The sequence below is a fragment of the Myotis brandtii genome, unplaced genomic scaffold, assembly GCF_000412655.1.
Source record: "Myotis brandtii unplaced genomic scaffold, ASM41265v1 scaffold339, whole genome shotgun sequence".
In the NCBI taxonomy this organism is placed as follows: domain Eukaryota; kingdom Metazoa; phylum Chordata; class Mammalia; order Chiroptera; family Vespertilionidae; genus Myotis; species Myotis brandtii.
The window spans coordinates 646,914-659,777 of NW_005363061.1; the positions used below are offsets into that span (position 1 = coordinate 646,914).

General features: G+C 42.1%; 1 protein-coding gene across 1 annotated transcript in view; it reads left to right on the forward strand.

Annotated features, from left to right (window-relative positions):
• ST13 (suppression of tumorigenicity 13 (colon carcinoma) (Hsp70 interacting protein)) overlaps positions 1-12,864 on the forward strand; it is a 34,417-nt gene that overhangs the window by 17,812 nt on the left and 3,741 nt on the right. Inside the window, exons 5-10 of the mRNA XM_005871375.2 lie at positions 944-1,010; positions 1,861-1,945; positions 2,309-2,419; positions 4,146-4,248; positions 5,621-5,737; positions 9,066-9,114. Coding sequence (XP_005871437.1) covers positions 944-1,010; positions 1,861-1,945; positions 2,309-2,419; positions 4,146-4,248; positions 5,621-5,737; positions 9,066-9,114 — 532 coding nt within the window. The remainder of the gene's footprint in view (positions 1-943; positions 1,011-1,860; positions 1,946-2,308; positions 2,420-4,145; positions 4,249-5,620; positions 5,738-9,065; positions 9,115-12,864) is intronic.

Below are 12,864 nucleotides of genomic sequence, written 5' to 3' on the forward strand. Positions count from 1 at the left end.
GCTGCACCCTGTCAAACATAGAGCCGCAGGGCAATCAGGGGATTGGGGAGCTCCCCCCTATCAGGCACAGAGGAGGGCTGATCAGGGGGTTGGGGTGCCTTCCCCTGTCACGAACAGAGCAGGGCGGATAGGGAGGTTGTGGCCCCGCCCCCTGTCACTCACAGAGCCACAGGGCGATCAGGGGGTTTGGGCGCTGCCCCCTGTCACGCTGATCCCGGTGCTGGGAGCCTTGCTGCTCCGCTGATCCCGGTGCTGGGAGGCATATTACCCTTTTACTATATAGAATAGAGGCCTGGTGCATGGGTAGGGGCTGGCTGGTTTGCCCTGAAGGGTGTCCTGGATCAGGGTGGGGGTCCCCACTGGGGTGCTTGGCCAGTCTGGGTGAGGGGCTGAGGGCTGTTTTCCGGCTGGTGAGTGACTAAAGCTTCCAACCGCTCCTTGTTTTCTTCTCTCTTTTTTTTTTTTTTTTTGGCCAGCTTTAGCTCTGGGGCCTTGCTGCTGAAAACATAGATACAATGTTGAGGTCTGAGCCCGGCTGAATGGAAGCCCTTTTCTGGGGTTTTGTTTAGCTTCTTATTTGCAACATAGTATATAGTTGCTTAGAGTTGCAACTGAGAGGCTGGCAAGTTAGGCGGAGAACGTTGGAATCTGCAGCAAGCAAGCCTCCCTGCTCGCTTCAGTGCCTGGCTGCCGGCTGCCATCTTGGCTGACAGTTAATTTGCATATACTCACTGATTAGCCAATGAAAAGGGTAGCGGTCGTACGCTAATTACCATGTTTCTCTTTTATTAGTGTAGATCATATTTCTCTTGGCTTTCTGGATATTAGAGAAAAATGAATAAAAATGGGGTTTGTGACTACCTCATTCCTAAAAACTCCAAATTGTTTTCTTCTTCCGTTTGCTCTCTTTACTATTCTAAGTCTGCCTTCAATTTTCCCCTAGATAACTGACGAGATGATGGATCAGGCAAATGACAAAAAAGTGGCTGCTATTGATGCCCTAAATGATGGTGAGTGATTTTTTTATACTTTGCTACATTTCTGTGATATTCCGGATTTTCTCTTCTCTGCCGTAGTAACTGTTAAATACTGGGAAAGGGAAAAGGAATTTAAATTTATTGAATATCTTATACTGAATGAAGTGCCTATTTTCTTCCCAACCCTTCCCCATTAGTAAAGAGGCTGAAATCACTCAGGTATCAATCACCTTGCCTCAGAGCATAGACAGATTCTGATGTGAGTTGCTTGTTAGACATCCCAGAGTAATAACTTGTACTAGACATCTGTAATAACTAGTAAGACTGAACATTGTTTCATGAGTTCTGTTAAGGTGCTTTATACAATATATTTTCAAAGTGAATTGTGCTTTTACTTTAAAATTCTGTGTTTATCTTGCCTTCCATGTTTCCTATGTCCAAGTAAATTAGACTTTATGCAAAGAACTGTTCTAATTCTATAGTACATTTTATTTGTTGAATGACTCCACTGAAGGAACTAATAAAGAAGCTAACTTTTTGAATAGATATAATGATGTGGGTTAAAAGGTTAAATGATGTGGATAAAAGAAAATTTATGGAATAAAATTGATTTATTCTTTAAATTTTATCCACTTACTTTTTCTTAATTAAAATCAATTATGAGAACTAAGAGTGTGCTATTGTCTTGTGTTGAGTGATTTACAGTATTATAAGTTTGGTAAAGGTTTGCTTTGAAGAGCCATTTTGAATATTAATTTAGAAACTAGTCTTTTTTTTCTGGTCTAAATAAAGTATGTGAAAGACTTATGAGACAAGAGATTAACAATTTTTCTTAATATTTTTTATCCTCTGGCTATTTCCAATAACTCTTGTTTCACTTTAGGTGAACTACAGAAAGCCATAGACTTGTTCACAGATGCCATCAAGCTGAATCCTCGTTTGGCCATTCTGTATGCCAAGAGAGCCAGGTGAGAGCTCTAAACAAAATAACACCCCCTAGTGAATAATTTCTTTTTAAAGATATTTTTATTGATTTCAGAGAGGAAGGGAGATGGGGGAGAGGTAGACAAATCAATAATGAGAATCATTGATCAGCCACCTCCTGCACGACCCTCACTGGGGATTGAGCTTGCAACCTGGGCATGTGCCCTGACTGGGAATTGAACTGTGATCTCCTGGTTCATAGCTTGACACTCAACCAACAAGCCACACTGGCTGAGCCCCTGCGAATAATTTCTGATCATTTATTTAAATAGACTTGGCTTCTGTAGCAATCCCAAAGGTGTTATTGTTTTAAATGAATACTTTTTAATATCACACTTATTTTTTAGTGTCTTCATCAAATTACAGAAGCCAAATGCTGCCATCCGAGACTGTGACAGAGCTATTGAAATAAATCCTGATTCAGCTCAGCCTTACAAGTGGAGAGGGAAGGCACACAGGTAAGTAATAGAATTTATTTATTTTTAGAACTCTATTTAAATCTGGTGTTTTTAAATATGCTTTCTTATACAAAATTGCCTAAAGATTTAATTTCAAAGTAATAATTATATGTATGCAACATGAAGAATTCATATCGTAAGGAACAAATAAAAATTATTTACTCCTTTTATTCAAAGAAAACCACTGTTACAGTTTTTGACCACATATAGCCAGATTTAAGGTAAGGATTTTTCTCAAAATTATCTCCAGGAAAAGAGAGTGGCCTTTATCAACCAAACTCACAGTCAGGACTTTGTCTGGAAATAAATGACAAAGATGTATTCAAGGGTCTTATGGAATGTTCCTAGAGTCAGTTAAAACAAGAATAATTGTTTCCTTGTGCCTCAGCCCACTTGAAGTTAATAATTTAGAAGCTTGACCATAGTTACTCCATTTTATTTCTTCACTCTATTCCTCACCTTGTATCAGATTTTCTCTTATTTTCAGATTTTCTATCTGCAACTTAACATTAAATAACCAGTATATTATAGAAGAAGGAATTCACTAGCCTCCAACTACTTCAGTCAATGCTACGTCATCTGAAATATCAGGAGAGGGAGCAAATAAAGAGGTGAATTTAGCCTAGATTAGTAATCATTCCTGGAAGCGAAACAGTGTTATGCAAATGGGTATTTGTGGTTTGAGAATGACATTGACATCGTTCATGGAATGAAAAGTACTATATACTTCAAGTGTGAGTGGAGATGAAGATGGACATGCTTGGACCAACCGTGCTTAGGTGACTCAAAAAAGTAGCTTTAGAGATTTTTAAGACATATGTCAAATATACAGATAAAATGTATTAATGCTCCGCCAGTACAAGAAAGCTTGGGCATTGCCATTGATCCTTGAGACCCCCAATAGTATTTGAGCATTTCCTTGTCTTCTGGTAGAACATAGAATGGGCTCATCTTGTACTTTGCTTGTCTCAGATTTGTAGTAAACCATTTCTTCAAGAAACATTGGTTAAGTTTAGTGGGGATTATTTTTATAGAAACTAAAGTTGGGTCACTAGATGTGTTCATTACTTCTGTGGTGTCCTTACTTTCTGTCATTTCAGTAGACAGAATTAGAAAAAAAAATTTTTTAATAATAATTTTAAAGAAAAAGTTATAAATTTTAAATTTATATTGATAATTTTTCATTAAAATTCAATATTAAATGTATTTTGTATTTTTGATAGTTATCCTAAAGTCAAAATCTTTGCCCCTAATATATTTACTTGTGTTACCTTACCATATACATAAAATTTTCAAAATCATACCTGAGAGGTAATATAATCTTTAAAGTTTAAAGTTTTTGTTGTTGCAGTTTTTATCTATATCCCACTGAAGATAATACTGTCATAATATAGTTTTAAATTACTTGAATTATTTTAAAACTTTGTTTCATTGATTTTTAGAGAGGAAGGAAGAGGTAAAGAGAGAGAAACATTGATGAGAGAGAGAACCATCGATTGGCTGCCTCCTGTATATCCCCTACAGGGATCGGGTCCATGGTCCAGGCATGTACCCTAACTGGGAATCAAACCAGAGACTTCTCGGTGCATGCGTCATCCCTCAACTGTTGAGCCATACTGGCCAGGCCAGACTGTAACAGTCCTTTCTCATAATGAGGAACAAGGACACTGAGCTGCATAAGTGAATATGTATAAAATACTCTAAAATGAATTTCAATCTTTTTCAGACTTCTGGGCCACTGGGAGGAAGCAGCCCATGATCTTGCCCTTGCATGTAAATTGGATTATGATGAAGATGCTAGTGCAATGCTGAAAGAAGTTCAACCAAAGGTGTGTTAAAGTGGAGACAGGAAAGTCATTACTGTAATGCTCCATGGCTCTAGCACTTAGCCCCTGGCAGTAAATATCTGCAAAACATATGCAAAGAAACAAACATTTGGAAATTATTATCTGTAATCACTGAAGTTTGTGCTCAACTCAGGAAATCATATTTAGTTTTCATGCTTTCCTTTTTCATGCTCTATTATAGCAAGCTCTATTACTTTGTTTGCACACCTTCAATAGAATTATAACCAAAAACAAATGAAGAAGGGGGCAAATGGAAAAATGTATAAAATGTGAGCCAAGATTGAGTTTGATCTGTATTTATCATAGGTATATATAGCCACATTATAAAATATGAGGGCCCTGTGATAGTTAACAAGTTCAACCTTTGAAAAAATGATAATATTGAATCCAAAAGCTAGAATATTGTTTTAAGGTAATTTCTGTCTAAAATTGTCAGTGAAATTAATTTTAATGCATTCACATGGTAAATCCTTCAGCTTTGTGGGTAGTTCTACTATCCAGAATTCATTCCCAAAGGTTTTAAGGTAGTGCAAATTTTATTTTATTTAGCTACTGTTAGAGACTGTTATTTCTTTTTTCTTCTCATAACAGGGCTAACTCAGCAAGATTATTGTGTGAGATATTCTGGAATGTGAGGTTCTTAAAAAATCACAAGTAAACTAATGGTTGAATATGAATCTCATTTAATTAGTGTTATTCTCTGAATAAATAATAGATTCCAAGAATTTGTTGTGAATGATGTACTAGTGCCTGGTACATATATTTTCTTAGTACTTCTTTTTTTTTTTTTAATATATTTTTATTGATTACAGAGAGGGAGAGGGAGAGAGAAACATCAATGATGAGAGAGAATCATTGATCGGCTGCCTCCTGCTGGGGATTGAGCCCGCAACCTGGGCATGTGCCCTTGACTGGAATCAAACCCTGGACCCTTCAGTCAGCAGGCCAACACTCTATCCACTGAGCCAAACCAGCTAGGGCTCTCTCTTAGTTCTTACAGCATTTCTGTAAGACTTGCATGTTTCTCATTTTATAGATGAGGAAAGTTAAGTATTGTTAGACTGGCAAATAACTGGTATATGTGTTTCTAGTTTCTGCCTTCCCAGGGCAGGTATCAGATGAGAATTATTGTGCAATTTGAAACCTAATTGTCCTCCTGGCCATATTTAATTGTTTCACGGTGGACTTGTTAAAGCCTGAGTTACCTCAGGTGTTTTTCTGTCAGGTAAATCTGTCATTATTCAAAACTATGACAAACACCTCTCCACAAAGAAAAGTAATTCTTTAACAAAACTGTAGATATGTATTGACTTTATTCAGTTTTTAGAACATTTTTCTGTGGCTCTTTCCCTAGGCCCAGAAAATTGCAGAACATCGGAGAAAGTATGAGCGGAAACGGGAAGAGCGAGAGATCAAAGAAAGAATGGAAAGGGTTAAGAAGGCTCGGGAAGAACATGAGAAAGCCCAGAGGGTAAAGTTTCTATAACTAAACCATTAATGGAAAATACAGTAGGTTAGAGCTTTTAGGATATTATCCTAATTCTTGGCTCTTCTTTCATGCTGCATGCAGTTCTGTACAATAATGATGAAGGGGGTTTTCTTTCCCTTTATTTAATTTGTGGGGATACTTTTAGTCTTTAAATTCTTACGTGAGTTTATATTTCACCAATTATATTCTTGTGTTCTCCTTAAATCAGGGATTTTTCCTTGTCAAATAATTAAAACTTGGCAGTAATTATTTGTTTTCTTGAAGATGCTTGCCCTGATGTGTAAATGTTCTGGTTCCTCCTATTCCAGCTGTTTAGTCATAGCTATTTAAAATTGATGCTAGCTGTTTATTTTTAATTACAAAGTCATCTATACATATGAAAGGCTAAGTGACCAACCGTACATACATACGTATGACCAGCCGGCAGGTACATAAGACGCGAACTGACAATTTAAAAAGAAACGTTGACTCACGCATGCGCCATACATATAAAGTTCTCGCTGGCGCCAATCACATGCGTGCGTTTTGATCTGTCATTGTTGATCGTGAATTTGGTTGTTTTTGTTGACATTTCTATTATAGAAAAGGGCAAATAGCGATATTAAAATATTTCTTGTAATTAATTTCCTTTCAATGTGCACAAATCTGTGCACTGGGCAATTAATGTTATATAAAATTTAGATAAAAAAGAAGTTGTCCATAATTTATCTACAATACTGTTGTTATTCTTAAGATTTCTCCTAGTCATTTTCTATATTACTAGCCTTTTGCATTGATGCTGTCAGTTTTCATCTTTTTTTTTTTAAATAATTCATTGATTTTTTATAGAAAGGAAGGGAGAAGGATAGAGAGTTAGAAACATCGATGAGAGAGAAACATTGATTCAGCTGCCTCCTGTACACTCTCTACTGGGGATGTGCCCGCAACCAAGGTACATGCCCTTGACCGGAATCGAACCTGGGACCCTTCAGTCCGAAGGCCGACGCTCTATCCACTGAGCCAAAACAGTCAGGGCTCTACTTATTTTTAACATTGTTAGATAATAAAAGCCTGATATGCAAATTGTCCCCTCAGGCAGTAGTTCAACCAGAAGACCAGGAGTTCGACCACTCGCTATGACGTGTGCTGATCACCAGGGGGGCGGTGTGGAACACGGCAGGCGTCGGTGATGCGCTGTGACCTCTTGCAGGCTACCTGGGGTTGGGGGTGACAGGGATGGAGGTGTGGTGAGAATGTGGGGTGTCCACCGAGCTCGGTGTCTACCGAGCTCGCTCTCACTCCCCCTGCTACCCTCCCCCGGGATGCCAGGGCTTGCGTGTCGGAGAAGACCCCGCTCTCAGGTGCCTTTGAGGAGCCAAGACTGCAGGGGCTAGTCAGGCTCCCCGTGAGTTTGCGGAGGAGCTGGTCTGCAAGGCCAGCCAGGAGAGAGTGTGCTGCTTGCCTGGCTTCCCACACTGTGCCCAGCCCGCAGCGTCCGATGAGGCTCACCGCATCTCCGCGTGGGGACTTGGGTGCTGTGACTCAGGTGGAGGGGGTGTGGAAGGGACCCGGGGCTCCAGATGTTACCTGGGCCCCAGAGATCAGCTTAGATCTACCCTTCCATGCCAGACACTCACACTTCGATCACCGGCCAGGCCTAGGGACCGCACCCATGCACTAATTTTGTGCACTGGGCCTCTAGTTGTTAGATAAAAGGACATAAAGCTGTATTATAATTATACTAGAGGCCTGAGGAATGAAATTTGTGCAAGGGGCTCGGCCCTCGCAACCCCGGCTTTGTCCAGAAGGTCGTCCAGACAGTCATTCTGTTCGGTCTAATTAGCATATTAGTTCTTTATTATATAGGACTAGAGGTCTGGTGCACAAATTCATGCACGAGTGGGGTTCCTTGTGCTGGCCTGTGGAGATCGGGCCCCAGCTCGCACCCCTAGCCCTGCAGCCCCACCTGGCACCCTGTCTTGGCCTGGCGCCGCCCCCTCACTTGCTCCACCATCCTGTCTGCAGAGTGATTGATTGGGGCTGGGCCCCCCCGCCACTGCTGCTGGTCGCTGTCTGCAGGGCAATTGGCGGGGCGATCGGGCCCCCCCCTCGCACCAGCCTTGGCCTGGTGCTGCCCGCTCACCTGCTCCACCATCCCGCTGCGGTCCCTCCACTACCGCCTGCTGCCGGCACTGTGTCGCTGACCCCCAACATGTTTTGCGCCGCTCCCTGGTGGTCAGCGCACGTCATAGTGAGCAGTCGAATTCCCAGTCTCCTGGTCCAACGACTGCTCAAGGGGACAATTTGCATATTAGGCTTTTATTATATAAGATAACACTAGAGGCCCAGTGCATGGATTTGTGCACTGGTGGGATCCCTCAGCATGGCCTGCGGGGATCAGGCCGAAACTGGCAGTGCAATGCCTCTTGCCGCTCCTGTCTGCCGCTCCCGCTCATCCCTGCCCTGCTGCACCTGCCATGGGCTCGCGCCCAGTCAATCCCCAGCAGCACTCACCACCTGTGAGCCCTGTGTCTGGCGCCGGTCTATCAGCTGAGCAGTGCTCCCACTGTGGGAGCGCACTGACTACCAAAGGGCAGCTCCTTCATTGAGCGCCTGCCCCTGGTGGTCAGTGCGCATCATAGCAACCGGTCATTCAGTCACTTGGTCACTTAGGCTTTTATGTATAGGGATTATACCCTAATTTTTGTTGTCATTTAATATTTTTAAGCATCATGCTTGATTTTGGGGATTATAGTTTATAATCTTCAAAAGTAATTTTTATGTATCTCCAAATTACTTTATAATTGGTTATGAGGGAAGTTTATGTATATTTCTTTTTACTTTGTGTTTAAGAAAACAACAAAAATCATTCAGTAAATCTCTAGTTGTATTTGTTGTTGAATTACATAGAGAGAGTATGGAAAAGATGAACCTGGGAAACAAAAGTTACAGCAGTTTTAGTAATCTAACCATGTGCTTTTATTTTGGAATTTAAAAATAATAAGAATGTAGTTTTTATAAGCATGGACCAACAAATCAGTATTATAAATTCATTTCCAGGTTTTTGTCCCTTTCCCAAGTAGAAGGAAAACACTTGAAATCATTACCAAAAGTAATGCTCATTGAGAAATTCATTTGGAAATTTGGGGTGGGGGGTGGATTGTGAAGGTGTGTATCCTTTAGTCCATTATTTCCACTTGAAGTTTTTCATTCTTGTAATACTATAACTACCTTATTTTTACAAATTTTTCCATGATTCTGCATGGGTAAGGTAGGGGTGGACAGCAGGACTTTTTCCCTCCTTGTAACATAATTTGTTTTTCTATTAAAGGAGGAAGAAGCCAGACGACAATCAGGAGCTCAGTATGGCTCTTTTCCAGGTATTTTGAAATAAAAATTAAGCCTATTAGTATTGTAAATAATTGGAGAATGTTCTGATTTGGGGGCTCTGATATGTTTATTATATTTAATACCATTAGTCCCTAGGACACTGAAGAATCTTTAGAATGTTAGCTTCTAGTAAGTTTCATTCTAATAAAAATTTTATGTTAGTGGAAATAACAGTATATTATTTTCCTCATATATTGAGCAGTATACTTTTTTTAAAATATATTTTTATTGATTTTTAACAGAGAGGAAGGGAGAGGGATAGAGAGTTAGAAACATCGATGAGAGAGAAATATTGACCAGCTGCCTCCTGCACACCTCCTACTGGGGATGTGCCTGCAATCAAGGTACATGCCCTTGACCGGAATCGAACCTGGACCCTTCAGTTCGCAGGCCGACGCTCTATCCACTGAGCCAAACCGGTTTTGGCAAGCAGTATACTTTTTAAAAGTAGCTGACATTTATTGAGGCCCAAGCATTGTACCTTTATTAAAAGAGTATAATGATTGTGATGGATTCAAAGTATTTCTAAATATAATGGAATTTTGTCTATTCATGAGATAGTAAGTAAAAGTGCTGTGTGGAATTAGCACAAAAATGTTTTAAGTCCAGTGTAAAAATAATATACACTCTTCCCTTTCTTGTGTCAAGTGATCTGAAATTACCAGTGAGACAAAGCCTTGAATGATACCAGTCCTATATAATACAAGTAGAAGAGCAGTTAAAAGGGCACTCAGAGAATGAATGAATACTCCCTTAATGAGGCAGTTTGAAATTTATATAAAAACTAGGAAGAGCTTTTTTTTTTTAAGTTCATAATTCTAATGGGGAATCAGCTGTTTAATAGTAGTAACCAGCTTCCTCTTAAGGAGGGTTAGAAGCAGCCATACACTGCTTATGTTTATATGCCTGCCACTGGCTAAAAAGGTAGCCTCTGTTCTAAAAGGTCACGTGCCAAACAACTAAAAAGGAAGAACATATATTGGGGCTGAGTGTAATTTGGAGAAAAGGCAAGAAAATTTTAGTTCATAGTTTACTTCCTGTTTAAAATATAAATGATCTTATGTCAGGTACCTTTGTTTTAGAAAGTGACCACTAATGTAGATTAGTGTAGAGATAATTTTTTTTTAAAGTATTTTTTTTTTAAAATATATTTTATTGATTTTTTACAGAGAGGAAGGGCGAGGGATAGAGAGTTAGAAACATCGATGAGAGAGAAACATCGATCAGCTGCCTCCTGCACATCTCCCACTGGGGATGTGCCTGCAACCAAGGTACATGCCCTTGACCGGAATCGAACCTGGGACCCTTCAGTCCGCAGGCCGACGCTCTATCCACTGAGCCAAACTGGTCTCGGTGAGATAATTTTTTATTATGTATTTTTTATTACCTAGATTGACAAGCAGACTAGTTAACTATTACTGCATTGGGTCAGTAATTTTTTTATGGGTATAAACCAGTTTTTTAGTCAGTAGGAGCAGCAAGAGAAGCTTTTAGACCACTTAGATCTCCTTATCTGTGATTGTTAGTTATTTATGCACATGTTTAAATTATTGAGCCAGATAGTAATGACTTTGTACCATATTTTTGTTTTGGAGGGGGGCGCTTAATTACAGTGACTCTTGATCTGTAGAATACATTGATGTTACCTGTATTTCCCTTTAGAATTATATTGGTACTAGAGGCCCGGTGCACAAAAATTTGTGCACTCGGGGGGCGTGGGTGAGGGGGGTCCCCCAGCCCGGCCTGTGCCCTCTCGCAGTCTGGGACCCCTCAGGAGATAATGACCTGCTGGCTTAGGCCTGCTCCCGGGTGGCAGAGGGCAGGCCCAATCCCTAAGTGCAGCCCCTGGTCAGGCTCAGAGCAGGGCCGATTGGGGAGTTGGGGCGCCGCCCCGTCATGCACAGAGCAGGGCGGATCGGGAGGTTGCAATGCCACCCTCAGTCACGCTCAGGGTAGGGCCGATTGGGGGGTTGGGGCACCGCCCCCTGTCACACTCAAGGCAGGAGCAGCAGGGCAGTCAGGGGATTAGGGAGCTCCCCCCTATCAGGCACAGAGCAGGGCCCGTGGGGGGGGGCGGTTGGGGTGCCGCACCCTGTCACACACAGAGCAGGGCCGATCAGGGGATTGGTGTGCTGCACCCTGTCAAACACAGAGCCGCAGGGCAATCAGGAGATTGGGGAGCTCCCCCCTATCAGGCACAGAGCAGGGCAGATCAGGGGGTTGGGGTGCCTTCCCCTGTCACGAACAGAGTAGGGCGGATAGGGAGGTTGTGGCCCCGCCCCCTGTCACACACAGAGCCACAGGGCGATCAGGGGGTTTGGGCGCTGCCCCCTGTCACACACAGAGCCGCAGGGCGATCAGGGGGTTTGGGCGCTGCCCCCTGTCACACACAGAGCCGCAGGGCGATCAGGGGGTTTGGGCGCTGCCCCCTGTCACACACAGAGCCGCAGGGCGATCAGGGGGTTTGGGCGCTGCCCCCTGTCACACACAGAGCCGCAGGGCAATCAGGGGATTGGGGAGCTCCCCCCTATCAGGCACAGAGCAGGGCAGATCAGGCGCCGCAGCCTGTCACACACAGAGCCGCAGGGCGATCAGGGGGTTTGGGCGCTGCCCCCTGTCATGCTGATCCCGGTGCCGGGAGCCTCGCTGCTCCGCTGATCCCGGTGCTGGGAGGCATATTACCCTTTTACTATATAGGATAGAGGCCTGGTGCATGGGTAGGGGCTGGCTGGTTTGCCCTGAAGGGTGTCCTGGATCAGGGTGGGGGTCCCCACTGGGGTGCCTGGCCAGTCTGGGTGAGGGGCTGAGGGCTGTTTTCCGGCTGGCGAGTGACTAAAGCTTCCAACCGCTCCTTGTTTTCTTCTCTTTTTTTTTTTTTTTTTCTGGGCCAGCTTTAGCTCTGAGGCCTCGCTGCTGAAAACATAGATACAATGTTGCGGTCCGAGCCCGGCTGAATGGAAGCCCTTTTCTGGGGTTTTGTTTAGCTTCTTATTTGCAACATAGTATATAGTTGCTTAGAGTTGCAACTGAGAGGCCGGCAAGTGAGGCGGTGAACGTTGGAGTCTGCAGCAAGCAAGCCTCCCTGCTCGCTTCAGTGCCTGGCTGCCGGCTGCCATCTTGGCTGACAGTTAATTTGCATATACTCACTGATTAGCCAATGAAAAGGGTAGCGGTCGTACGCCAATTACCGTGTTTCTCTTTTATTAGTGTAGATAATTGTTATTTCAGAATACTTCCAGTGGACATAAAAATAGTGAAAAACTGAGTAGAAAATAATTTTGGCTTATAATCTAAAAAACATTCTGGTAGTATTAAATCCTTTTTGCTAGAGCATTATTCTCAGTATAAAGAAGAAAGATTAGTTTTCTTTTTTTTTTTTAAAGAGTTTTATTGCTAGGGGGAAAAATGAACCCAGAAGGTAGCAAAGTCTGATTTACAGCCTCATTTTTTAAGAAAAAAATTGAATCCAAAAAATTTTATCTTGTTACATCCAGTTAGAATGTTCAGACTACTTTGTGTTTAGTAGCGTAACCTCCTTTTTCTTTGTGCATGTACGTGTGTGTTATTTTAATTGGTAGTATGGACGTAAGAAATGCCCAAACCTGTAGATAATTTATTTATTTTAATCCTCACCCAAGGACATGTTCATTGATTTTGAGAGAGAGAAACATCTAGGTATGTGCCCTTACTGGGAATTGAACCCTCAACCTTTCCATGTATGGGATGACGCTCTAACCAAC